The sequence below is a fragment of the Kogia breviceps genome, chromosome 4 (assembly GCF_026419965.1).
Source record: "Kogia breviceps isolate mKogBre1 chromosome 4, mKogBre1 haplotype 1, whole genome shotgun sequence".
Lineage (NCBI taxonomy): Eukaryota > Metazoa > Chordata > Mammalia > Artiodactyla > Physeteridae > Kogia > Kogia breviceps.
In genome coordinates, this window is record NC_081313.1 from 171,366,536 (window position 1) to 171,394,206 (window position 27,671).

General features: G+C 53.7%; 2 protein-coding genes across 7 annotated transcripts; both read right to left on the minus strand.

Moving 5' to 3' along the window:
* Positions 1 to 4,528: 4,528 nt before the first annotated feature.
* Positions 4,529 to 27,671, minus strand: TMEM161A (transmembrane protein 161A). 6 transcript variants are annotated; one of them, XM_059061729.2, is made up of 12 exons: positions 15,483 to 15,594; positions 12,715 to 12,818; positions 11,959 to 12,039; positions 11,466 to 11,563; positions 11,196 to 11,352; positions 10,174 to 10,325; positions 8,069 to 8,129; positions 7,829 to 7,972; positions 7,612 to 7,725; positions 7,296 to 7,470; positions 7,071 to 7,167; positions 4,529 to 6,688 (listed from the first exon to the last, which is right to left on the minus strand). In XM_059061729.2, exons 1-12 carry the CDS (start codon positions 15,483 to 15,485, stop codon positions 6,435 to 6,437), a joined length of 1,440 nt encoding a protein of 479 aa, XP_058917712.1. In that variant the 5' UTR covers positions 15,486 to 15,594; the 3' UTR covers positions 4,529 to 6,434. The 6 variants fall into 6 exon arrangements, with proteins under 6 accessions (XP_058917712.1, XP_066888649.1, XP_066888651.1 ...); XM_067032548.1 differs by lacking the exon at positions 15,483 to 15,594 and adding an exon at positions 27,666 to 27,671 and having other exon boundaries at positions 4,861 to 6,688; XM_067032550.1 differs by having other exon boundaries at positions 4,861 to 6,688; positions 15,389 to 15,492.
* Positions 21,629 to 26,101, minus strand: MEF2B (myocyte enhancer factor 2B). The gene is made up of 8 exons (XM_059060786.2): positions 26,025 to 26,101; positions 25,287 to 25,490; positions 24,146 to 24,280; positions 23,146 to 23,293; positions 22,841 to 22,974; positions 22,659 to 22,752; positions 22,387 to 22,498; positions 21,629 to 22,086 (listed from the first exon to the last, which is right to left on the minus strand). Exons 1-8 carry the CDS (start codon positions 26,076 to 26,078, stop codon positions 21,861 to 21,863), a joined length of 1,107 nt encoding a protein of 368 aa, XP_058916769.2. The 5' UTR covers positions 26,079 to 26,101; the 3' UTR covers positions 21,629 to 21,860.

Below are 27,671 nucleotides of genomic sequence, written 5' to 3' on the forward strand. Positions count from 1 at the left end.
AGTTGCAAAGGCCTTACAGCCAGAGACCGCCAGTGGCGGCCTCTGCGTGCCTGGGGTAGGCGGGGCCGGGTGAGCGCGTGTGTCACGTGTGCACATGCGCAGGCGCAAATGGCGCCAGGACTGTCCGGCGAGATCCTTTGCGTGCTGCAAGACAGAGTTGAATTTCCTGGCACTTTCTGAAACAAACCTCCTTGTAGGCACCTCTTTGGGTTCATAAGCTCGTGTGCCTGTGGCATAAGTTTCTAGGAATGAAATTGCTGGATAAAGATCAGGGATATATTAACAGTACAGTTGATGCCGACGCCAAGCCTGGAATTCATGGTTCGCACCAACCGGTTTTTGCTGTAAGCCACTTGGACCCAGCCTGGGGTTCCCCTCAGGAACACAGTCCAGGAGCCAATGATTGTGGACAGCTGGAGGGTATGTAGTGCAGCCCCTGACCACTCTCAGGCTGTGTGCTATGTTTGCCCCCCTGAGGTCCCCAGCAGGACCCAGCCCAGATTGCCCAAAGTCGCCTGCTCGCTGGCAACCCTTGCAGGGCTCCTTCCCTCCCTGTCTCAAGTTCCTACCCTCGTAGGGGCTTCCTGAGGTCACCTTTCAGGCCGAGGGCCCTGAGTCCTAGAGACAGGGTCATCTTTGGGGGGAATCTATCCAAAGATGAACAGAAGTATCAGCTACTCCTGCAAAGAGATGTTATCCATTTACACCACATGCCCTCAGTGTCTGAGTTTCCTATGGCCAGTGTACCAAAGTACCACGGGTTGGGTGGCTTAAAGCAACAGACGTTAATTTTGTCAGTGTTGGAAACCAGAGGTAGAAAATCAAAGTGTTGGCAGGTTTGGTTCTTTCTGAGGGTCACAAGGGAAGGATGTGTTCCAGGTCTGTCCTTGAGTTCTAGCTGGCTGGGAGACACTGCTTTGGGAAAGACCCCCGGTGTTCCCCTTATTGCTGAAAGTTGTAGTAAATCTTCCTTCTCCCCATCTCTGGCTTGGTTGTGTCTATTGGCTCGACACCCACCAAGAGGTGAACCCAATTTTCAGGTAACATGGGTTCGTGTCCAAATTTCCTCCTGTAAAAAAAAATTTTTTTTCCTCTTTAATGACACCAGTCCTATTGAATCGGGGTCCACCCTAACAACCTCATTTTAACTTAATCACCCCTTAAAGACCCTATCTCTAAATACAGTCACAGGGCTTCCCTGGTGGCACAGTGGTTGAGAGTCCGCCTGCCGTTGCAGGGGACGCGGGTTCGTGCCCCGGTCCGGGAAGATCCCACATGCCGCGGAGCGGCTGGGCCCGTGAGCCATGGCCGCTGAGCCTGCGCATCCGGAGCCTGTGCTCTGCAACGGGAGAGGCCACAACAGTGAGAGGCCCGCGTACTGCAAAAAACAACAACAACAAAACAAACAAACAAAAAAAGTAAATAAATAAATACAGTCACATACTGAGGGCCTGGGCATTAGGACTTCAACATAAGAATTTGGGGGAGGACACAGTTCAGCCCATAAACACTAGCCTTTTTGATCTTCCATAATCTGACAAGTTAAAAAATGGCATCTCACGATTTAACGCTACCTGCTATTTTGTTTGTTTCTCCCCTGAGTCCATCTGGGAAGTCTTTCCTCCAAAAAAGAACTCAATTTTTCATGTTCTTACCAACTATGTAGTTTTCCCCAGTTTATTTACTTGTTCCTAGGTCAGCTTTCTACCGTCAGAAATAATTTAGTACCTGCCACCCTTGCATGATTCACTCATGTGTAAGAATCTCCCTGGGGTGTATCCCTAAGGAATCCACTGGCCATGAGGTCACCTCTTCTAGGTGCTGCCAAAGGGCTTCCCAGAGAGTCCATGCAGTGCAGGCACCATAAGTTCATTTGTATCAGTTTTTTAGATTCCACATATAAATTATATGTGATATACATCTTTGTCTGACTGACTTCACTTAGTCTGATAATCTCTAGGTCCATCCATGTTGCTGCAAATGGCGTTATTTCATTCTTTTTTATGGCTGAGTAATATTCCATTGCATATATGTTCCACATCTTCTTTATCCATTCATCTATCCATGGACATTTAGGTTGCATCCATGTCTTGGCTATTGTAAATAGTGCTGTTATAAACATTGGGGTGCATGTTATCTTTTTGGTGTTTTGTTTGTTTGTTTTAGCCACACTGTGCAGCATGTGGGATCCTAGTTCCCCGACCAGGGATCAAACCCGTGCCCCCTGCCTTGGAAGAGCGGAGTCTTATCCACTGGACTGCCAGGGAAGTCCCCATGCATGTGTCTTTGAATTAGAGTTTTCATCTTTTCCAGATATATGCCCAGGTTTGGGATTGCTGGATCATATGATAACTCTATTTTTAGTTCTTTAAGGAACACTCTTGCTTTTCTTTATGGTGTTTCCACCTTCTTGTGTGTCCCTAAACCACATGGTGCTGAGCTCCGAGAGTGGAGAGTACCCACAGCCCAGGCTGAGCAAGCGAAGGGCCAGGTGGCCTGAGGTGCCACTGCTGGGGGGCTGTGCCCTCTGGGCTCAGGGGCCAACCAGGCTTCAGCTGTCAGGAAGTCCCTGGTGATCCCTGGGATGCTGGGCAGATAGAGCTAGTAGAGAACACTCCATCATCTTTGATTCCTGAGCCACTAGATGTCACTTGTTGTGTCCTTGTTGGGAGTTGGTCCTCATTCTGGAACTTCCCAGAGATGTGCCTTGGGATGGGGCTTTTGTCACCGAGTCTCAGGCACCTGACATCTTTTGGTCCCAGAGAATTCCCTTGTTCCAGCCAGTGTCGCCATCTATTTGCTTGGATCTCTCCTCCCAGAACTCTCACTGTCTGGAAGGTTATTCTGAGTCAATCCTTCCGTTTCCTTTTTTTTTTTTTAATTGTCTCTGTGAACATTCTTTTTTAAAAAAATTTATTTATTCGTTTTTGGCTCTGTTGGGTCTTCGTTTCTGTGCAAGGGCTTTCTCCAGTTGCGGCGAGCGGGGGCCGCTCTTCATCGCGGTGCGTGGGCCTCTGTCGCGGCCTCTCCCTATGCAGAGCACAGGCTCCAGACACGCAGGCTCAGTAGTTGTGGCTCACAGGCCCAGTTGCTCCACAGCATATGGGATCTTCCCAGACCAGGGCTCGAACCCGTGTCCCCTGCATTGGCAGGCAGATTCTTAACCACTGTGCCACCAGGGGAGCCCCCGTTTCCTTTTTGTCCCCTGTTGTTTTCAGTATATTTTATCTTTTTGTTCCTTCTGCAAGATTTCCACAACTTCATCTTCCAAGAGCTCAAAAACAAACAAAAAAGGTTCCTTAGCTGTTCCTTTTTGTAGCATTCTCTTCTTGTTTCATGAATACAATCTCTTCCTGAGAACATTCTGGACTGTTTGTTTTGTAAGTTTTCCTCTCCCTGGAGAGTCAATTTCCCCAGTTTGCTTTTTTTGCTCTTTGAGTCTATAACTGGACACTTCCTCAGATTCCTGAACACCCCTGGACATCTGCTCATGACAAAGAATGGGGACTGAAATCAGCAGATTGGAAGACCAACTGTATGGGGGTGGGGGGGTACACTGGGTGGGGGGCACAGCTCAACTGGCGGCTGATGAGAACTCCATGTGCCAGTGTCTCTTTATTCTTTGGCCATTTGGATTCCCCAGGAGCCTTCAGTCTCATGCCTGGAAGATTCTGTAATCTGCACACAGGGTAAGGGATGGTGGCTTTCTCCATTTAGCTTTATGTATAGTCACTTAACCCCATTTGCCACCGCATCCCCTTCCAAGCCTGGCTTCCCTCCTTCTGGCTGCCCAGTGGTACTGTGGGAGGGACACAGGTACCTGAGAACTTCCCAAACAGTTTCCACACCAGAGGCCTCCATATTCCACTGCCATCTACAGCCCAGCCCAGTGGGACCTGGTGCACTCAGTGCCTATGGAAGGTTCTACAGGTAAGTCTGGCTGGGCTTTGGGTTTGGCATCCATGGGCCAGGCAGTCAATTGTGGCTCCTCCCTTAATTCCCACCTTTGGAATGTTCTGTAGCCTCTATACTTTTACTACCGTTTTGAGAAGGATCAACACGAGAGGATGCATTTAGTTCGCCTTAAGCCTTGTGTTTAACACACTTTTCATTTTTATCCACGCAACAGAAGCAGGGAGTTTCAAAAGTCAAACACCCGTCTAGGGGCCAGGACAACAGCATTCCTGGCTCCCCTGCCCCACATGTCAGCACTTTCTTCAGGTGTCTGGTTATAACCTCACTTCCCTAAGTGAAATCATGCTCCCTGTTGGTGGTTCTTGTACAAGATATGTAGCAAATCAGTGGGGCAGCTGGGCTTGGGAGGAGAGGTTGGTGAGGGCACTTCTCCCCTTGGGTGACACACACAGGTGAGGGGGCCCGGAGCAAAGCGCAAGGCCCCGAGGTGGGTCACGCTCGCCGCGGTGTCTGGGCAGCTATGCTGGGTCCCACACCATCACTTAGGCCCTTGGCTTCCACCCTGGTGAGGGAAATGGCTTTGCTTTGTCTTCTTTAGCCTTTTTTTTTTTTAATATTTATTTATTAATTAATTTATTTGGCTGCGTCGGATCTTAGTTGCAGCACGCTGTATCGTGTTGAGGCATGCAGGATCTTTCATTGCAGCACGCGGGCTCTTCATTGCGGTGCGTGGGCTTCTCTCTAGTTGTGGCCTGCAGGCTCCAGGGTGCGTGGGCTCTGTTGTTTGCAGCATGCCGGCTCTCTATTTGAGGCGCATGAGCTCAGTAGTTGTGGTGCGCAGGCTTAGTTGCCCCGTAGCACGCGGGATCTTAATTCCCCGACCAGGGATCGAACCCACGTCCCTGGCACTGGTAGTCGTATTCTTTACCACTGGACCACCAGGTTAGTTCCATCTTGTCTTTTTTATTCTTAATGTACATTTTACATATGCTAAAAGATTACATACTTACATTGTGAAAAAAACAAGACAGGCTCAAAATGGAGTCACTTACACTAAGGCTATGTCACCAAACAGAGACTTAATTACAGTTTGAGCTCGTCCAGAAATGGACTCTGAAACCAGTCAATCAGAAATCGCCTGATCAGCACGAGTGAGGTGATCTACCCGATAGACAGCTGCCATCCCCTAAAGGAAATGGACCTTGCCACAAGTCCACTTTTCGCTAATATAACTTCCTTGTTCCCACTCCCTTCTGCCTTACAAAAGTCTTTTCTACAGCTCCTCAGAACTCCTTTCTATCTGCTGGATTGGATGCAGCCTGATTCATGAATTGTTATATAAAGCCAATAAGATCTTTAAAACGTACTCAGTTGGATTTTAACAACACGTACATTAGAATATACACGTGCACGCACACGGGTTTCCCAACACATGGCCACAGCTACAGGAAAATGCCAGTCGGTGATGGCCCCTCGTCCTCCTCCTGGGTCACCACGGCCTCAACAATGTGCCCATTTGCCGTGTGTGACCTTGATAAGAAAGCAGTCCCCCGTACTTGTGGAAGAGGATGGTATCCCCCATGGCCCCCTGCCCAGGACCATGGGCTCACCCACTTTCCTCTCCCCCCATTTCTCTCACTTCTCACCCCTGGTCCATTTCTTCTCACCCCCTTTCATTCTCTCTTCATTTCTTCCTCCCAGGCCTTTGCTATGCATTCCCTCCATCATTCCCTTCTTTCAGCACTGAAGCCCCGGACTCCCCACCCAGCCTGCACCACTTAACCTGACAGCATGCAGAAAGCCGCCTCCCAAACCGCCTGGATCCTTTAGGTAAAAATCGGCTTGCTCGGGCTTCCCTGGTGGCGCAGGGATTAGGAATCCACCTGCCGATGCAGGGGACACGGGTTCAAGCCCTGGTCCCGGAAGATCCCACATGCCACGGAGCAACTAAGTCCGTGTGACAGAACTACTGAGCCTGTGCTCTAGAGCCCGCAAGCCACAACTACTGAGCCCACGTGCCTCAACTACTGAAGCCCGCGTGCCTAGAGCCCGTGCTCCGCAACAGAAGAAGCCACTGCAATGAGAATCCCACACACAACCAAAAGTAGCCCTCGCTCGCCACAACTAGAGAAAGCCTGCGTGCAGTAACAAAGAACCAAAGCAGCCAAAAATAAATTAATTAATTTTTAAAAAAATCAGCTTGCTCGTTTATTTGTTCAGAAGAGCGCCCCCTCCCACCCCCACGCCCACCCCCACTGCAGTCAAACTGGGCACGTGCAATCTGGGAACAGTGGCTGCCCGTGGGACCCTCTGCCGCTGGGCCTGGGTAATCCGGTTTCCAGGCAGAAGTTCAGGGTCCAAGGCGTGGCCACGGCTCAGGCATGCAGTTAAGGGGACTGCCACAAAGGACGCATATGGGACTCCCAGGACCACCTTAAACCGGGGGACACTGAGGGGGTGGCCCGCGCCCCGCTGTCCCAGGACCAGACCTTGGGGCCTCAGGAGTGTCTGCAGGCGGGCTAGGAGCCCACCAGATGCTGGTGGAAGTACAGGCCGAAGAGGCTGGAGAGCAGTTGGCAGGTGGCGATCCACCAGATGAGGAAGGCGAGGACGCCGCGGAGGAAGAGTGGCGTGAGCAAGCTGCCCAGGACCCCGGCGATCAGGGCCACGGTCTGCTGGGCCTCGTCCTCCTCGGGGCCGACAGGGCCATCGCGGGCTGAGGACGGGGTGGGGGACAGCGGGGGGACGGGGCCCAGGCCCCAGGAGTAGCCGCCTGCGAGAGAAAGAGGGTGGAGGGAGGGATGGGTGGAGGCGCAGGCGGAGTTGGCCTCCAGGATCCCCACCCGTGCTGACACTCACCGGCCCCGCCCCGGGTTCTGCCTCCTTCCACCACCTCGGCTACCCCAGGCTCTGCCCGCACATCTAAGGGCCCCACCCTAGGCTCCGCCTCTGACCCCGCCCCATCTCAGGGCCCTCCAGCCTCCGCCCCGCCCCCTCTATAGCCAGGCCCCGCCCCCGCCTCGCTCAATCTCCGGCCCTCCCCTCCCCTCTCCCCCCCCCCACCCAACTACAACTCCAGCCCTTCGCTCCAGGCTCAGCCCCGCCCCGCTCCAACTCCAGACCCCGCCCCCGCCGTCGCCCAGGCGGGTTCTCACCCAGAGTCTTGAGCAGCAGCGTGCAGTTGAGTGTGAGGATGAGCGGAGTCAGGTACTGCAGGCTCACAACCGTCACGTAGCAGTACACCCGCACCACCTGGTGGACAGGTAGCAGTGGCTGCAGCAGGGGACCTTGGGGCTCCGGGTAGCCCCACACCTGAGGGACAGGGAACCCCGCCCTGAGGCCCAGGTTCCCCCCACCCCCCACCCCGCCCGCGCCGGTACCCTCCGTTGGATCTCTCGGGCCTCGATGCGGCCGGCCTCCCGCCGCAGCTGCTCCACTCGAGCCTTGGCCAGGCACAGGTAGGCCTGCAGGTGGGGCCGGGTCACTGCCAGCCGCAGCAGGCACAGTGCCACCAGCATCCAGAGACGCAGCGAGTTGAAGGCCGAGTCGGACAGCCTGCGCCGAGAGGGGCGAGGGGGCTAGTGAGGCTGCCCTCTGCCCCAGGATCCTCCCCCAGGACCCACTCCTCCCTTAGCCTCAGAGTCTGGAGTAGCCAGAGGGGGCCCCAGCTGCCCTGCCTCCCACTTCCATACGCACAGAGAAAAGGACGTGCTCCCAAAGGGAGCCTGGTGCAGGAAGTCCCGCGCCATGGGCTTGGTCCAGAGCCACAGGACAAACAGGGGGGACAGGAAGCTGGTATGCAGAAGGAACCTGGGGGCAAGGGCACAGAGCGGGTAGGCTTGGGCACCCACCATCCCCACCGGCCCCTCCCCTAGGCGCCCTAATGTTCCATCCACCCGGTCCCCCACGTAACTGCAGCATGGGCCGGTCTTCCGACATGGTCAGTGCATCATGGTGGGTCTGGGCCAGCCGCAGGCCTGGGAAGGTGAGGAAGGCACCCAGCATGGAGCCCACTGCCGCCAGCCCCATGCGGATGGCCAGCTTGACAAGAGGAAGACTGGGAAAAAGAGAAGGGTCAGGGCCCCGCGGCAGGTCAGCACCCTGCCTGCAGGTGGCAGCATGCCGCTGCTCCCCCTCCCTTCCCAGGACTCACGCCCAGTCCCAGCCCTGTGTCTTCAGAAGTGGCTCCAAGTTCTGGGTCATACTGGCCAGGCCTGGGGAAGACAAAGAGAGGGTGGTGTCCAAAATAGACCCCTGGGGCCTCAGAGCCTACTCTGCCCCCCTTCCAGACATCCTGTTGTTCCCCAGGTAGGAACACACTAGTGGCAGCCAGGCCCTTTGACAAGCATGAGGACAATTTTGTTCTCCAGTTATGTGAAGCTCAGGAGAATGTGCTAGACAGACACCCTTGATTGGACTGAGGGACATGGGGGCAGAGGGCACTGAGTCTGAGCTTCCCCGAGGCTGGAAGGTCATGAAGGGCTCCACAGGAGGAAATCAAAGTCCTGGAAAGAATTCTCAGTTCAGGCCCCCACATTTTCCACGGAGTAAAAGCAAATACTATGAGCTCACAACCAAAATCACCAAACACACAAGACAACAAATTACTATAAAGGTGAGTCAGGAGAAAAAAAACAAAGGACAAGTTTAGACCCCAAGGCTTCTGTGTGAAATGCCTGAGGAAAATAAAAGTTGGACTCACAGAACAGGTGCCAAAAGGAAAATATAATTATCGAAGTGATAAGTTGTTAAACAGCATCTTAGAAGGAGCCAAAGGAGGAACTAATGAATTTGATCTGAAGAAATCACTCAGATTCCGATTCAGAAAGACAGGAAGGTGGAAAATGTGATGGAAGATTAAGAGATAAGGCAGACAGACTAGGAAGTTCAATATAAGTCAAGTCTGAATCCCAGAGGGAGAGACAAGACAAGAGAGAATGAAGGAGAAGAGATATTGAAAGGGAATTACTGAGAAGTCTGCAGAATGGATGATACATACAAAGTATATAAAACCAGATAAATACAAAGAAATCCATACCTAGACACACTGTGTCAAAACTGCAGAATACCAAAAACAAAGAGCTCACAAAGCAGTCAGAAGTTATGACAGATCACCTAAAAGGAAGGACAATTAAGCTGGCAGCCACTGTCAACAGCACAAAAGAAAAGGAACAAATAGAAAGTGAAAATGTAAGATGGTAGAAACAAGGCCAAATATGTCAGAAATCACAATAAATGTAAGTGGATTAAACTTTGAAGTTAGGGGGCTTCCCTGGTGGCGCAGTGGTTGAGAGTCCGCCTGCCGATGCAGGGGACGCGGGTTCGTGCCCCGGTCCGGGAAGATCCCATGTGCCGCGGGGCGGCTGGGTCCGTGAGCCATGGCCGCTGAGCCTGCGCGTCCGGAGCCTGTGCCCCGCAACGGGAGAGGCCACAACAGGGAGAGGCCCGCGTACCGCCAAAAAAAAAAAAAAAAAAAACTTTGAAGTTAAATGATACAGACTATCAGACTTGATGGAAAATATCCAGATAGGGAATTCCCTGGCAGTCCAGTGGTTAGGACTCTGAGCTTTCAATGCTGAGGGCACAGGTTCAATCCCTGGTCACGGAACCAAGATCCCACAAGCCATGCAGCAAGGCCAAATTAAAAAAATAAAGAAAGAAAATACTTATATCTATATATTTATTATTACTTTTTTTTAAGTAGACATACCTCAACATGAGGTCACTGGAAGGTTGAAAGTAAAGGGATGTCAAAAAGGTATAACAAATACTAATCAAAAGAAAGGCAGTATTGTATATTTGAAAGTTGCTAAGCAAGTAGATCTTAAAAGTTCTCATCACAAGAAAAAAAATGTGTGGTGATGGATGTTAACTAGACTTATTGTGGTGCTCATTTTGCAGTATACACAAATATTGAATCATTATATTGTACACCAGAAACTAATATAATATGTCAAGTATATATCAATTTAAAAAGAAAAGAAGGAAGAAGGAAAGAAGGAAGGGAGGGAGGGAGGGAGAAAGAAAGGAAGGAAGAAAGCTGGAAAGGCTATATTAATACCAGACAAACTAGACTAAGATGGAAGTATTATTAGAATCAAAATGGGTCCATACATCATGAAAAAATGGCTGATTTGCCAGGAAGACTTAGCAATTTTAAACTTGTAAACACCTTGTCAATTAGGCTCAAAATATGTAAAGAAAACACTGACAGCAATAACCCAGAGGCTTAAACCCCAGGCCCCAGACTGCACATACCTGGCTCCAGGCCCAGCTCAAGGGTCTCCTCCGGCACCACCTGCACCAGCATGGCCAGGAGGAGGAAGAGGAAGGCGAAGGTGAGGCAGACTGAGCGCTCGCCCCCCTCCTCTGCACTGAAGTACAGCCGGGTCACAGTCAGGAACACCTTGCTGGGGGCAGGGCTAAGGAGGCCTCCAGTGCCTGTAGTGACTCCTCCCCCATCCACCACCCCCAACCAGTGACCGCCCCCTGACTCCAGAGCACAAACATGGAAGTTCAGGCTTGGAGTCCTGGGGAGCAGAGGAGTGAGCTGCCGGGCGAGCCCAGGATACGAGGCTCACTGCTGTTCAGGCCTGTGTCATCAGCGAGTGGGCAGTCCTGAGCCAGCTTGGTCTCATCACACTGCCTGTGGTCAGTTAGAAATGGCCAGCTCTGCCTCTGTCTGTCTGTCTGTCTGTCAGGAGGTCAACTCTGTCTCTTCAGGAGGTCAAGTCTCCCTGACCCACTCAGCCTCCTGGCTGAATTCACAGCCCCTGAGTTTCCCATTCCTCTGAGAGGCTACAAGAGATACAAGTCTCTATCTCCAATCTGCCCTTCTTTGCAAGCCCATTCCACAAAGACATTGTCTCCGACTTGGGTCCTCAAAGTCACAGTTTTGCCTCTCTGCTCTCTATGCAGCTTCCTAAAAAGATTACAGAAGGGACGTCTCTTTGCCAGCCCCTGCATCTGTTCTGGACTGCTGAGTGGCTTTGACCCAGAGAATGGACAGGGGTTGGGTGGACCAACTTCAGGCAAAGCCTCAGGAGGCCTGCAGTGCCCCCTTTTCCTTCCTGGCCGCTGTGGTGAGGAAGTTTGCTCTAGACAGCTAAAAGGCAAGCCCTGTTGGAGCAGATATGAGGCAACCCAGCTGAGCCCCGGCCCAGGAAAACATAAAATAGTGACTGCTTTACACCACTGAGTTTCTGGGGTGACAAGGAGCCTGGGGTCCAGCTTCCACATGCCTCCACCTTCCCCACCTGGGGAGCTAAGAAGAAGGATACATAGAGAAGGCGATGGTGAGCAGGCACCAGAACACAGCGATGTTGGTCTCCTTGGCCGGGCCCAGCACATAGTAGTAGGCCTCTGTGAAGAGGTACACGCCACCCGAGTACACCGCGAAGTCCACAAACCACTGGTACTCCAGGAAGAAGCGCAGGACTGCAGGGGAGCATGCAGTTGAGTCCCCAGCTTAGCCCGCCCAGGACGCTCCCCCCACCAACCCCACCAGGTTGTGAGCCAAGGGCCAAGGGAGTTGGGGACCCAGCTGTTACCAAGGGCATCAACGGCTGTGAGGGGACAGGTCTCCAGCTGGAAAGGGGTGTCTCGGGGCACGGATAATGGCTTCTCCTCACTATAGCCATTGGCCCACCTGGGAGGAGGGGGGAATGTGTCAGAACAGCATCCTCCATCCTCCCCTCCCCAGGCAGCCATGGCGGTCCACCACACCCCAGTCTGCGAGGCTCTACCATGTCACCCTCAGAGCACAGGAGGCCTAGGAGGTACCTTCTCCCCCGGCCTGGGTGTCCTCTGAATGCCAGGGTGGGGCCACCACCCACCCATAGGGCTGGCCCAGAGCAAACTTCCAATAAGCATTAGATGCCAACTGGAGGCAAGCAGTGAATGACAGTGACCATCTCCTCAGCCTGGGGTGTCCCCAATTCTCCTGTGACCAGAGCAGTACCTGGAAGTGGTCAGGGAAGGCCCTGTGCCCTCATGGCCTCCCCTGGAAGGGAGCCACTTACCTAAGGCTGGGGGTTCACTCACCGCTCCTTCCTGCCTCTGGGCCTCTGCTTCCCCGCCAGGGCCCGAAGCTCTTCCTCGGAAGGGTGCTTGTATCGGAAGAGACTGAGGGCAGAGACAGGCAGTCAGGAAAGGAACTGCCATGTGACTTGCCCTAGAGAGTTCACAATTTCCACCAGATTCTCAGAAAGGGTCCGAAACCCAAACCGGGACAAAAAGAGTTTCGGGAAGCATATCTACAGCTAGAGTAGGGATGAAGGGGAGCAGGAGTGGGGGAAGCAGCTGCTCTTCTGAGTGTGGAGATGGTCTCAGAGATGTGTACAATCTGTCAAAATTGATCTGTGTACTTCAAATATTTGCAGATTATTGTACGTCAATTACATCTCAACAAAGTTGGTTGTTGTTTTTTGGTTTTTTTTAAACAACAACACCAGGCTTCCCTGGTGGCGCAGTCGTTGAGAGTCCGCCTGCCGATGCAGGGGACGCGGGTTCGTGCCCCGGTCCGGGAAGATCCCACATGCCGCAGAACGGCTGGACCCGTGAGCCATGGCCACTGAGCCTGCGTGTCTGGAGCCTGTGCTCCGCAACGGGAGAGGCCACAACAGTGAGAGGCCTGCGTGCCGCAAAAATAAATAAATAAAGAAAAAAAAAATTTTTTAATTAAAAAAACAAAACAAAAAAACCTCGCCTTGCAGGGCTTGAGGCGGGGCTAGGAGAAAAACCAGGAGGGCGGGGCCTGTAGGGGCTCCGCCCACCGCCCGAGGAGGGGGTGTGGCTCACCTGCCATTGCAGAGCAGCCAGCGCGCGAAGGAGCAGTGTGGTGCAAGCCTATGCATGAGGGTGGCAGTGAGCAACGTGACCACCAGCTGCACTCCAAGGACAGCCTGCGGGGAGGAAACGTGAAGGGCAGTGCCAGCCAGATGATCACAAGCTCACGCCTCTGAAGCCCGACTATTTATAGAGACTCTGGGGCCAGGTGGCGGAGGCAGGGCCACCCTGGCTCAAGCTGCTTCTTGGGGAAAGGTCCTGGGGTGGGCTCAGACCCAACCCTGGGAGCCCGAGCAAAACGCAGGTCCCTCCCCACCATCTGACTGGGGTGTGGGGCGGCGGAGAGCACGTGCTGGAGCAGACACTGGGGCTCGCTTTCCTCCTTGTGCTAAGGATTTAAATCTCCCCAAGCCTCAGTTTTCCTCATCTGGAAATGGGGTGCTTCCTATTTTGTTTCGTGTACTCTCACGATCACCTTCTGGACCTACAACGAGCCGGGCACACCCAGTGGAAGCGCTCTTCTCCCACGGTCCCACGGACGCAGTTTTTGTAACTGTGTCTCAGGTGAGCTTGTAGTTTCAACGTTCACCCAGGTGGCTCTGTCCCCCAAGTCTTTCCCATCTTAAATTATCCCTGATAATTGAAGTCACCCTCTCTCCCTCTCCCTCCCTTTGTAATCAACCAGGGAGGAAAGCGGTCTATTTCTGGCCCACTACCTGCTTCAGGATAAAGACTTACACGTTTGAGTGGGATGACGTTTTTTAATTAGGAATTTTCTTACCAAGTTCTACTAACAAACTCTTAAACAACAATTCATAACACATTTTCATATACTTATTTTAAAACGTTTTAGAAAAAATGTTTTTGGTAATCAGTCTGAAGCTGGGTTTTCCTGCTTGAATGCAGTAAGTACCAATTTGCTTTCAGTAATTATGTAAAATTAAGTGCTCTGGAGGGCTGTCTGCTAGTATTATGGTATTAACAACTAAAATGAAATAAAGATTACATTAATATTAAAACTAATTGTTAAAATTATCCTTTAATCAGGCAAAAATAAGCTAACTTTAATAGGGAAAGCTCGAATGTGATGGCTATCTGGCCTAGCACTGTAATTCAGAATGACTGCTGAGAAATCCATCATTAAAATAAAAGACTAATAGGATATTTTCTTTACGCTGTGATTTGTAAACTGAGACCAGGAATGTTTCTTCAGTAATGAGGTGGGGCGTCATCTTTCTGGTCTCAGTGCTCACCCTGCCCCCACCCAAGTGCAGACTGGCTAGCAGGCATTAATGACCCAGAGCACAGTTGGGCCCCTCGAAGCGGCCCCGCCCTTCCTCCCAGGACCCCTCCTCCACTCCTCCCTGGAAACCCAGCACCTCCCAGCAGCTGCTCCCCAGTCTCCCCGGCTCTCCAGACACCTCTCCCTTGTGACCCATCATCCCCTGGCAGAACCTCTCTGCTGAGCTCTCAGACCACGCCTCCTCCAGGCCCTTCCCTGGAGGCCCCAGCACCCACCCATCACTCCCGTGGACACGGCTTTCGGCTCCTCCAGGCGGCCCAGGCCCTTCCCAGTCTCATAGTAAACGTCCAACTCCGCTCCTCAGCCCGCAAGGCCAGGCGGACCCAGCTCAGGACCAACCCGCCTCACTGCCCGGCTCTCTCCCCCGGCGTCCTCTGCCCCCAACCATTCGGGTCTCAGAGACCCTCCCAGACCCCGGGGCTCTCCATCGCTGACCCCATTACCCTCGGTCCCAAAGTCCGTCCACGGATGTTTCTCACCGCCCGCCCCCAGCAGCCTCCAGTCTTAGGGTCCACGCTCTGCAGATCTCCAAAGATCTCTGAAGCATCCCATCAGCCCATGTCCCTCCTCTGCTCAAAGCTCTTCCCTGGATCTGTGATCAATGCGACTTTCCTCCATCCCGTTTCTGAGAGCCCTTCCCCTCACCTCCCACAACGTCCCCGCACCCTGGAACGACATCCACTTTCATCAGCCCCTTCCATCAATGCTCTTACTTCAGACCCACCTCCAGCGCCCCTCCTCGGGGTCACCCACCCACCCCAAGAAAGGTCAGGCCGCCTTCCTGGCCCCTCCATCCTGTCTCTCCCTCTGTCCAGTCCTAGGGGCTGGGGGGTTTCCGCCCTCGCCCAGCACCAGCCTGACCCACAGGGGCCAGGCTAAGCTTGAAGAATAAACTCAATGGGTTGGACCCAGAACCACGTGAGACCTGAGGGTTCCAACTGTGCTGTCTCCAATTCTGGGACCCTCCCCCACCTTGAGCCGACCCAGATCCCCTCCGCATGGCCCCCTCCTCTCAGGATTCTCCCTGGTCCTTCGGCACACCCCACACCCGTAGGGAGCCCCGTTGGACCCTGTCGGCGTGGCCCCCACGCTCCCGCAGGACACCATCACCGGAGTGGGCCCCGGGGGACCCCAGACCTCCCTCACGGGGCTCCGAAGGTGTTCAGCTCCCCAGTACCCTCCATGGGACGACACCCTCAGCAGGACCCCAGGCCCCTAGAGGGCCCCCCAGGGACTTGTCAGAAGCCAAGAACACTCAAGGCCTTCCAGTTCCCTTGTACAACCCCCGACCCCCTCATAGGTCCCGCAGTGAGACCCTGACCCCAGACAGGGAAACACGGCCCTCAGCGCGATCCCAAATCCCTGAGAGACCTCAGTGCTCACAAAGGAATCCCGGTCTCCTCGGTGTCTCCCTGGACACCCCTCGGCGGAACCTCTAGCCCCTCAGGGGCCCCCATGCTAAGAGTTGCCGGCTTACCATGTTGCCTGCTGGAGCGCTGTGCCGGGACCCATGGGCCTGGAGCTCGGAGCACAGCTCGGAACTCGATCAATCAAAACCCGACTTCGGTCTGACAAGCAGTCCACCCAACCAATCGTCAGGCTTGGAGCCAGGGGGCAAATCAGGAGGACAAGGAGTCTCTCGCATTGCATGCCGGAAGTTGTAGTTCAAAGTTGCTCAACGAGCTCCGACCGGTGTCTCTGAGACTCAGTCTCCTCACCTGCACGTGTTTCGCACGTTTGAGTGGAATACACTTATTCATCCAATCACTGTCTCCCGCTGGGGAGTTCTGAGCGTGGAACTCCCCAGATCAAGAGTATTTGGTGCGGGCTTCCCTGGTGGCGCAGTGATTGAGAGTCCGCCTGCCGATGCAGGGGAAACGGGTTCGTGCCCCGGCCCGGGAAGATCCCACATGCCGCGCAGCGGCTAGGTCCGTGAGCCATGGCTGCTGGGCCTGCGCTTTCCGGAGCCTGTGCTCCGCAACGGGAGAGGCCACAACAGTGAGAGGCCCGAGTAGCGAAAAAAAAAAAAAAAAAAAAAAGGATATTTGGTGGGGGCTTCCCTCGTGGCGCAGTGGTTAAGAATCCGCCTGCATACATGGGTTCGAGCCCTGGTCCAGGAAGATCCCACAATAGGCGGAGCAACGGAGCCCGAGCGCCACAGCTATGAGAAGCCCGTGCACTGCAACAAGGAGTAGTCCCCGCTCGCCACAACTAGAGAAAGCCCACGCGCAGCAAGGAAGACCCAAGACAGCCAAAAATAAATAAATTAAAAATAAAAAATAAATTAAAAAAGAACATTCGGTGGCCCCCAATGACTAGATTCCAGTTGCTCAGACTGAATTCAGACCCTTCTGCCTGACTTCAAGCTACCGCCAACACTACTGTACGCGCTATAATACAGCTAGCCACAGGCCATGCTTTCTTATATCTCCAGGCCTCTGTAAATGCCATCTTCCATCTTAGGGTGCCTCCTTCCTCCCCCGCTCCCCCCCTTTTTTTTCACCTGGCAAAAGCCTTATTTATCTCTATCAGCCAGAACCCTGGTTGCAAGCAAAACAAAAAGTCCAACTTAAATGGACTCCAGCAAAAAAGGGAAAAATTTAGCTAACGTAACAGAAAACTCCAAAAGCATTGTCAGCTTCAGGCGTGGCTAGATCAAGGACTAAATGTCAGCCTCAGGAATCTGATGTTTTCTGTTTCAAGGCTTAGAGGAAAGGGCTTTGAGCCCAACTTTTTCAGCTCTGTTTCTATGGATAAGTATGTTTGCCTGAGTGTGGACATATTATGTGGGTGTGACTGAGGGTCTTTATGAGGCCTGTGAGTGGATCATGTTTAGTTGTGTTTTTTTTTAAGGAATAACAATTTTTAATATTGGTTCATTAATTGTCACAAGTGTACCATATTAATGCAAGGTGTTAATAATATGGGAAACTGGTTGTGGGATATATGGGAACTCTCTGTACTATGTTCACAGTTTTTCTGTAAATCTAAAATTGTTCTAAATTAAACAGTTTATTTAAACAAAAGCCTAGATTGTGTATAATTTTTTCCAGCATTATTGAGATACAGCTGGCATATAGCATCATGTAAGTTTAAACGTGATGATGTGATACACACATATTACAAAGTGATTACCACCATAGGATTGGTTAACACCTCCATCACCTAATTATCTTTTTTGTGTGTGTAGTGAGAACATTTAATACTACTGTCTTAGCAACTTTCAAGTATAACAAGAAAATGAAAGCAAGGGACTTCACAGTGAATAAATTATATTTTGGGGACTATGTCTCATTACTGCTGTCATCTTTGATCATTTATCTGACAGACATCCCCATGGTAAATTTACTAGTTTTCCCCTTGTAATGAATAGGTATCAGGTGGACAGGTACTTCTTGACCAAGTATCTTGTTTCTCATCATACCGTAAACCTCTAATTTAGCATCTATTGATGATTTTTTTAAAATTTTATTTATTTATTTTTGGCTGTGTTGGGTCTTCATTGCTGCACGTGGATTTTCCCTAGTTGTGGCTTGCGGGCTCTAGAGCGCAGGCTCAGTAGTTGTGGCGCACAGGCTTAGTTGCTTCGCAGCATGTGGGATCTTCCTGGACCAGGGCTCAAACCCGTGTCCTCTGCAATGGTAGGTGGATTCTTAACTACTGCACTACCAGGGAAGCCCATTGATGATTCCTTTTTTTTTTTTTCACTACGCGGGCCTGTCACTGTTGTAGCCTCTCTCGTTGTGGAGCACAGGCTCTGGACGCGCAGGCTCAGCGGCCATGGCCCACGGACCCAACCACTCCGCGGCATGTGGGATCTTCCCGGACCGGGGCACGAACCCGCGTCCCCTGCATTGGCAGGTGGACTCTCAACCACTGCGCCACCAGGGAAGCCCCCACTGATGATTCTTGATTGCAACAATTATTCCTGTCTGTTTGCTTAATGATAATTTTCCACTTTAAAAAATTTTTAGGGGCTGCCACAGGTAGCTCACACACATCCTGGCCCCAGGAGCTCTGCATCTTCCCTCTGCAGCCTCCCCATTGCAGAAGAGGCAGCTCCATCTTCCAGGTGCTTATCCCCAAACTTTGACGTTGGCCTTGAATTCTCTCTCTTGCTCCATACTTGACCTGTTAGCCCCTCCTGATGGCTTCACCTTCCAAGTGTAACCATTGTCCCAACCAGCCTCCTTCCCTTCACAGCCTCCACTCAATCCAGCCTCCATCATCTCCCACCTGCAGTCCCCTCCTCCCTGGTCTCCTGTGGCTTCCATTCCCCGCTCCCCACCCACCCCCCACAGTCTGTTTTCCCCTGAGCAGCTTGAGTGCACCTGTTAACACTTAAGCCAGACCGTGTCCCTCCTCTGCTCACAATCATCCAGGGCTCCCACCTCACGCAGAACAAATGCCAAAGTCTTCTCTTGGCCCATGTACTCCACCCCTCGTTGTTTGCTCAGCATCTCAGTTCTGCATTGACTGTTCTTCACTTCTTATTCCACATTGCATGTGCTATGTTGTCTGGTCTGTTCTCCATTGGACATTCTTCCTTGTGTATTCTCCATTGGGTGAATCCACATTCTGTCCTACACTGGCTATTCCATTTTCCCTGATCCTCACTGGACACTCCCTATGTTTGTTTATGCTAATGTCCCACAATCTCCGTCTACACCGAGGTCCACCCTCTCATTCCACACTTTTTCATTCTACGGTGCTCTCTAAAATGCATCTCTGTGGTGCTCTCTAAAATGCATCTCTCAGATCTCTGACTTCCATCATCATGTTCGTACCCAGGCCATACTTCCCATGGTGCTTCCAACCAGTGACCAAGTCCCTGGGAGACTTGGAACCCATGTGATAGTGACATTGGCCCTGGCCGACATCACCATGGTGTCCTTAGAAAGACGCAGTAGGACACTTCCACACAACCCTCCTTGCTTCCTCCTCCACACAGCCAGCAGGGTCAGAGCTAGGGTCTGGACCCGGTGGCCCTTCCAGAACCTAGTAGCATGTCCACTGTCCCCTTATGGCCCAGAACACCTCAAGCTGTACATGTATAGTCACACAGACATGACATGTGACACAGCCCTTTTTTGGTTCCCCAGGCTCATAGACTAAAAACATGGGGCAGACTCCCTGGGAGCCAAGATAGATTTTATTTACTTATTATTATTTCCACTTTATTTTAAAATTTTGAGTGGGGAGTTCAGAATCCAAAGGGCACTGCTGGGCGCCACCTAACGGCAGATGGTGAAAGTGCAGCCTCCCAGGGATGACGACACAAGAGCCACACCAAATGGCCCTGGGGCTCCCCAGCGTTTGAAAGCAGCCCACATTTTTATGAACACCACACTCGGCACTTACCCTGTGGGCACTGACTTCAGAGACTGGCCCACCTTCTTATCCAGAGGCTGAAAAAGGGGCCCTTTCTGGACATGCCTCATTTTTCCCCAGAGGACCTGCTGCCTTGGCCTCTCTCCTCCTCCCAAGTCCCTGGTCCTGTGTCTGGTTGTATGGGGGGAGCTGTGACTACGACACTGCAGGGGGCCACCAGGTTGGCGGCTCATCCACCCCATGTGCATGGCCAGGGTCCTTGCGGCCTGAGGAAGGGGATCCCCAGAAGGGTAACCCAGTTGGAGAAATTTGCACCTGCGTGGTGACCGTGGTGCATGTGGCAATGGTGCTACTGGGGTGCCAGGGGCTGTGTGCTCAGTAGGCTCCCCAGAGGCTACTGTCATAGGCTAGGGTGGAGACAGTGCCTCACCCCTCCTCTGAGGGTGGGAAGGGACAGAAGGGAGCAGGTGGGGAGGACTTAGAAACTGAATCTGAGTTGGGCGAGAGAGCTCTCCAGCCTAACTTATACACTCCACAGAGGCCTTGAGTTCACCCCACACACTCTGCATTCTCTGCAAGTTTCCCTGTGTTGTTAGAGGGGGCTGCGAGTTGCCCATGAGACCCTTTACCCCACATCCGAGCCATCTGCAGGTCCTGGTAGCTCTACCTCCAAACACACCCTGGAGTGTCCCTCCACTGTCCCTTGGCCTCCTGCCTCTTTTGTTCCTGGACCCCACCTCCACCTCACGCCACAGAAGCCCCAGGGAGGGAGGCTTTCACAAACCTTGATCGTGCCACGTTTCTCCCCTGGAAACTAGGGCTCCAAAGCCCCAGCTTCACGGGGGATGAAGGTGTCGAGGACCAGGAAGATCGGAGGACAAAGTCCAGGCTGGATCTGGCATATGAATGGTGCTCTGTATATGGCTGCTCGAGCAAGTGCGCTCATGTCACAGAAGAAGGTCTGACACTTTACACATTTTCCCCTCTCTCCCTACCCGTCAGAGGAGTCCACCGAAAGTCTTGGCTGGGAAGGGGGACTGTAGGAGAAAGGGAGGGGACTCATTTCGAAGGCTGCACACATTTTTGCCTCTGTATCCACATGCATGTCTGTGTGCGCTAATGGTGGAATGCAAGGCATTGAATTTTACTGAAAAAGTCCTCTGTGGAGGGCTGGGGTGACAGGGGACAAGGGTCTTGAAATTATCGGTCAAGCTGACTCACCCACAGCCAAGCTGGACCAATCAGCTTTGGATCTTCGTAGAATGATGGTGGGGTAGGGGCATACAAATCTTATAAACACTGATACCGACACCGTGTGTTTTTCACATTCTTGTCCAGATCGGTGATCTCCACTAAGCAGACCCTTTGAGAATTGTCAGAGCCATTTCTCAGCTTGGGGCAGTGACAGGGCTTCCTGCAGGAGAGGTCAGGGAGCTAGGCCTTGGAGGGTAGGAAGCAGTCGAAAAAGGAGGCCAGTTGGGGGTTGCAGGAGGTGGCCCAGGAGGAAGGACCAGCATGGCCCTAGCTTGGAACAGCAAGTATTTCTAAGGGCCTCATGGCAGGAGACAGAGTGGGTGAGGGCAGCTGAGGAGCTCAGGAAGGTCAGGGGACAGATCTGAGTGTTATAAAGATCCCGCTGAGACCACCTGGGGGTGGTTGGAGGGGAGGAACAAATGGAGCTCCCTCTGGCTCCCTCCTGGACCCCCAAGTCTGCCCTTAACACAGGACAGGCCGAAGTGGAGGGAGTTTGCACCACTCCAAACTGGGTGGATAAACGCCTGGCTCCCTCCTCCCTGCGGTGGAGGAACTCGTTGGGTCAAGAGATCAAGGGATATGCCCATTTAAAAGATGAACAGTGTAGCCGCCGCTCCAGCGCTCCCATAGCCCAACGTTCACGGTTCCCCACTGCCTCTTGCTGCAAGCGATTGCAACCCAGCCTGAGCCCTCGACCCAACACCCTCAGGAGTTGGAGCGTAAATAGCCCAGCCCAATACCACTGGGGTGGAACCACTCTATGCGGTGCCCTAGGGCCCCCAGCGGGCTGAGCACTGGCTGCCCACGGCGTCACCTGGTCGTTGGCGCCCCCTCCAAGGCTCCTCCCCTTACGTCCCCGTCCCCCCCAACCCCGACCGCGCTTCTCCCCACCCCCACCCCCCTTCCCAAGCAGCACTGGAGTCGTCCTCTCAGGGTCGGGTTCTGGAGTGGGTACCCAAGACACGACAAGGCAAGATTGAGGCCGCTGGGGAAGAGATGGGAGGACCCGGGCGGGGGTGTGGCTCTGAGCAGTGGAGGTTTCGTTCACGGATGCCCCGTGTGTTTTATTGATGGATACACACACACGGGAAGGGGGAAAGGGGCTCCCCAACCTTGGATCCGAACCAGGCTTTCCCCCCTCCAGGCCCCTGCCACGGAGATGGTCGTAACTGCTGGGTCTTCTCCAAGGACGCAGCGAGGGAGGTTGGGACCCCACATGCCCTCACCCCGCCTGGTGTGAGGGGCAGAATCGGTGCCACCCCCGGGCCTACTACCGGGGCCAGCTGTCGGTAGTGGGCAGCCGGCGCAGGGGGGGCCCAGGCCGCAGGGGCTCTGCCAGGGGCCGGGCCAGGAGCAAGGGGTAGGGGAAGGCCTTTGGAAAGTCGCCGGGGCCTCCAGGGGCCGGCGAGAGTCGCTCGGACTTGATGCTGACTGGTGGGGTGGGCGAGGAGGCGCCACGGGCTGGGGGGCCTTCCTCACCCAGGCTGCGGCCCCCACTGCAGGGAGAGAGAGAGAGAGGAGCTGGGCCGTGAGCTCAGCGAGGGAAGCCATGGAAGTGGCATGGTTTGGGCAAAGATTGGGCAGGAGGACCTTGGGAAAGGAGGGGGTGGCGATCCCTCTTGGGGCCTCCAAAATAGCCGCCCATCCCCACCAGGACCAGTCGGGAGGGGCTAAGTGCAGAACCGGGAGTGGCCACCAGGGGTCAGCAGTGGCTGGGGCTTGGAAGACTTTGGAGGAGCCCCACCCGTGAACCCGGGGTGGGAGGGAACGTGCAAGGAGGCAGTCGGGGCACTCACCTGGGCTGGGCGGGGGTGACTGGGGGCCCATCACCCCTGGAGGGCTGCCAGGGGGTCAAGGTGGGGGGCTGCAGCAAGCCTGGGGGCGGAGGGGGGTCTCCCAGGCCATATTCTGGAGGGGGGGGCAGGAAGAGTAAACTGAGGCCCTGACCTCAGGGAGCCCCTTGCCCAAGCCTGACCCACCCCACCAGCCAGTTTTCAGTTCTGGAGGGCGGGGGAGTGTGGACCCCCCACAGGCAGGTGTGTGGATGCCTCTCACAGTGGGTGCATACCTGGGGGACCTGCAGGGTGGAAGGGGAAGCTCCCTAGTGGGGGTCCCGGGGCGGCAGTGGAGCACGGACTCTGCAGGCTACCATAGAGGCCTCTCTGTGGAGAGACAGGGGAAAGGGGAAACTGAGGTCCACACCCAGGCCACCGTGCCCCCACAGCCCTTCCACACCTTCCCCTCACTCACCGAGGTGCTCAGTCCCCCTCGGGCCCCAGCCAGGCCACCAGGCAGGTCTGGCCTCCTCCCATCCACTGCCAGGTACAGGGGCGGTGGTGTCTTGCTGCCGAGGTGGCTCGCTGAGAAGAGAGGGTGCGCCAGGCCTGGGGAGCAGGAGACCCCCAGAGACAGGGCAGGTGGCCATGTCATCTAATGGAGTCTGAGGTCCAGAGTGATGCCCACAGCCAAGCAGGGCCAGAGCCAATATTCCCGCCTTGCACAGCCCCCCTGGGACCGCCACCCCTCCTCCCCCAGGGTCTATGCCCCATGCTCACCTGGGGGGCCAGCTTTGGGGGCTCCTGGACGGAAGGGGGATGGGCGGCTCTGGGCAGGCAGGGCCTCCCCAAGCCCACTGGGGTCGCAGCCTGGTGGGGGCAGGGCCCCATATGCCATGTCAGGGCTGGGCATAGTGGGAGCTGCTGGCTGAGGGCAGAGAGGAAAGGATTGGCTGAGGAATGTGGAAATGAGGGCATCAAGTCCAAGACAGAAAATCCCAATGAGTTCAGTCGCCAGCCTCCACCTTCTTCAAGTCCTCACTACTCCTCCCTCTGGCCTAACGCCACAGGCTGGGGGAGGCTCTGTCTGCCTCTGTCGCTCCTTGACAGCTAGGCCCAGAGCTGAGGCTTCTTAATCAGCATAGGGTTGGCCCTGAGGGGGCTTCCCAGAGTGTTTGATGAATCGAAGAAATAAAGAAGGAAGGAACTTGGACTTCCCTGGTGGCACAATGGTTAAGAATCCACCTACTAATGCAGGGGACACGGGTTCAAGCCCTGGTCTGGGAAGATCCCACATGCCACTGAGCAACTAAGCCCACATGCCACAACTACTGAAGCCTGTGCGCTCTAGGGCCTGCATGCCGCAACTACTGAGCCTGCATGCTGCAACTACTGAAGCCCACGTGCCTAGAGCCTGAGCTCCGGCTCAAGAGAAGCCACTGCAATGAGAAGCCCACGCACCACAACAAAGAGTAGCCGCCGCTCACAACTAGAGAAAGCCCATGCACAGCAACCAAGACCCAACGCAGCCAAAAATTTAAATTTAAATTTTTAAAAAAAAGGAAGGAACTGTCTGCCTGTTGAACTCTTTTCCATCCTTCAAAGCCCCTGCTATAATGCCCACTTCTCCAGGAAGCCTTCCCTGCCCACCCAGGCAGAAACCTGCCCCCAAATTCTAGGATTCCTGGTCTTAAGTCTCTCTCTCAATCTCGGCCTCCACCATTTGGACCTCAGAAGTAGGGGAAGGGCCCCATTCATGGCGGGGCAGGGAGTCACTTACATAGAGCCGGGGTCGGGGCAAGGCTGGGTCACCCCCATCACCTGCCAGCCTCCGCAGCTTCTCTCCTGGCCCCTCAATCCCCTCCTCTGGCTCCAGCTCTTGTCCATCAAGGCCCACGCCCCTCCGCTTCAGTGTCTGTGGAAGGGGGAGACAACAGGATGACACTCCCCCCATCCTGGCCAAGGAACCTGGTTCTACGGAAGAGGGGAGGACCTATCCCATCCAGCTCTGTGGGCAGGCAGGGTGCAGGCACAGCCTGCTCCAGCCAAATCCTATTAACCAAAAACCCCAGTGAGTTATCACCTAGTAAGTCCAACTGGGTGTGAGAGAGGAACTGTCCTGCCCTGGGACCAGAGAGGCCTGGGTCACACAGCAGAGGCCGAGATGCATCCAGGCCTGCTGGCATTATCCTAACACTGCTCCTGAGTGTGATTCGGTTCCTGCATTCTGCACCCATGTGCAGCCTCGGAGCCTGGCGTGCGGTAGGTGCTTAACAAATGTCAGCTGACTGAGCATCTGAGGACAACTTTATAGGTTCTCCTAAGCTGCCACCCACCTGAGAGCAGTGACCAGAACACTCCTGGACCACTGCCTCTCCTGTGCCAGCTTCTCCCCACCCTCTGCCACATTAGGGCTTCCTGGGTGCAGTCCTAGCCCACTGCTCTCTCCAGCCCAGTGGCTTTAGCTTCCCACCCTGGGTAAAGATGCCCACATCCAAAGTGACAGTGATCTTGCCCATCCTGGGTCGTGGGTGTGAGGGCTGCCCAGCTAAATGCAGGGGCTGCTCCTGCCTCTTTCTCCTGAGGATACAGCGGCTCAAGCAAAACCATTTCTGGACCTCAGTGAGGTCTGTTTGCTTTGTGGTACCTTTTCTTCTCTGTGTCTGTACTCACCAAATGGGTAACAGGAGCAAAGGAGATGATGTGTGTGAGGGGCACATAGTGGGGCCCTCAATGTTTTTTATTTCCACTATCCAGGAAGTTGCCCCTAAAAGGGACACTCTATTACCCCAAACCTGCTTTGACTAGCAGCAAAGCCAAATTGCAACGCTCATCTTTTGTGCAAACCAAGAGTCCCTAGGCTCTGAGTGAGCAGAGTGTGCTGGGCTTCATGAGGCCGGGGAGGTGGGTCCCAGGGGTACCTCGAGGATGTCGGTGTTGGTGCGGCTCTCGTGAGGCTCACTGTACTCTGTGTACTTCAGTAGCACACGGTCCATGTCTGTGCTGGCGTACTGGAAGAGGCGGTTGGCGCTATTGAAGATGATGAGGGCGATCTCACAGTCGCAGAGTACACTTAGCTCATAGGCCTTCTTCATCAGCCCAAACTTCCGCTTGGTAAATGTCACCTGGACCCGGGACCCACAGGCGGGGCAGGAGAAGACAAAGATATGGGATGGTGAGAGGGGAGGTGGAGGGGCCTAACTGTTCCCTGAACATGCCTCGTGATTCCATGCCTTTGCATGTGCTGTTCTTTCTGGCTGTACTACTCCTTCTCACTTCTTAACATGGCAAACTCCTATCGATGCTTCAAAACCCAGTCCAAATGTCCTCTCCTTTGGTAAGTTTACCTTGGCCTCCAGGCAGAGCCCACACTCCCTCTCTGAGCTTCCCCAGTTCTGTGCCTCTCTCTGGTCCAGCGCTTTGAGTTGGGTGTATTTGTATTGAGTTCCATCTCCCCTGTGACAGGGGCTCCAGTCATCGAGGAGAATCAGTGAATTAATCATCATGAGAATGAGTAAATGCTACATCTCAAACTCCTGACATTGCATCAAGTCTCCTTATTCCCTTGCAGTTCTCCCAGATGGCCAGGCCTTTGCCCAGGCCGTGTCCCCTGCCAGGAATGCCTTTTCCCGAACCACTGTCCCACCCACTGAACTCACCTGCCGATTCCTTTGGTCCAGAATGCGTGAGATCTGAATTTTCTTCCTCCCCATTGTCCCAGGCTGGGTGGAGTGTCCTTGGTCTGGGGGTCAGGGGAGAGGAGAATAGGACAGAGTAGGTGGGTGGAGAGTGGGGACAGGCACCCCAGTCTACCCCCTATCTTCCTCCTGCCCCTGCCAGGTGCTGAAAGGGAGATGATGGGGGAGATCAAGGCAGGCTGGGTCATCCCCACAGAGCACACCCTCGACCAGCCCAGGATGCAGCAAATGCTCATTGAACACCTTCAGACCAATGTTTTATAAGGAGAAGGCTGACCAAGGGGGAAAGATTGAGAGGTATGGGTGCCCCCACCTGAAGCTTTAAAGCAAAACAAGCTGGTAACTGTGGGACCTCGGGGGAGCCTGACCCCCTGTCTGTGCAGCGGGGATAACAGTGTGGTGCATTGCCCAGTGCTGCTGGAGCATAAAATGAGCTAACCCACAAAGGGCATTCAGATCTGCCTTGCAGACAGCAGGTGCTGTGTATGCACTGCTGTTATGAATACTGGCGACAGCTTAAACGTCCTCAACAGGCCAGGTTGGAGGGCCATCCAATGCTGGTACCCAGCGGTGCTCAGTGATCCTGAGCCTCTGAAAGTAAGCCTGGTCCACACAGCAGACACTTTTGAACTCATTCAATCCCACAATAGCCCTTCAATGAGCAAGGCTGAGGGCTGTGGTTACCAGAAAACATATATTAAAAATATATAAAATGTATATTTAAAAACTGTATTGAGAGTGGAAAAAAGACTAGAAGGAAATGCTCAAGCTGGGAGTCAACGCTGGGTGGAAATTTATGGGTGAGTTTTCTCCCGTTTTTCAAAATTGAGATGCAATTCACACAACATAAAATTCGCCATTTTAACGTGTGCAATTCAGTGGCATTTAGAGCATCCACGACCGTGTACAACCATCACATCTCTCTAGTTCCAGAAAATTTTCATCCTCCCCAAAAAAGACCCCAGCCCCATTAGCAGCCACTCCCCATTCCCCTCCCCTCAGCCCCTGGCAACCACTAATCTATGTTCTCTCTCTATGGATTTGCCTGTTCTGGATACTTCTTATAAATGGAATCATACAATGTGTGGGCTTTTTGTCTTTTTTTTTTTTCCTTTTTGATCTTTTGAATTTTCTAACATTTCTCCCTCAGTGATTATAGATTTCTATTTTAAAAATTGTGTGTGGGGGGACTTCCATGGTGGTCCAGTGGTTCAGACTCCACGCTTCCAGTGCAGGGGGCGCGGGTTCAATCCCTGGTCGGGGAACTAAGATCCCACATGCTGCATGGCACGGCCAAAAAATAAAAATAAAATAAAAAGTTGGGGGGAAGCGTAAGAGAAACCCTATCCCTGCCTCACCGTCCAGCGGGAGGAGGGGGGAATGCCCTGGAAAGACTTAAGCTTGGAACCCTCAGACTGGCGGATGGGGTGGGCCCAGGCAAACTGGAGAGAAACTCTGGACCTTCTTCATGGGGCTCTTGGATCTCCCTGGTGGGGGCCACAAGGGTGAGAATGGGCAGCTCAGTGAGGGCAGCATGTACCCAAGACACGGTCCAGGACTTTCCCAGCAGCCCTCATGCAGGGCTCCTTGGAATCAAGGAATCATGTT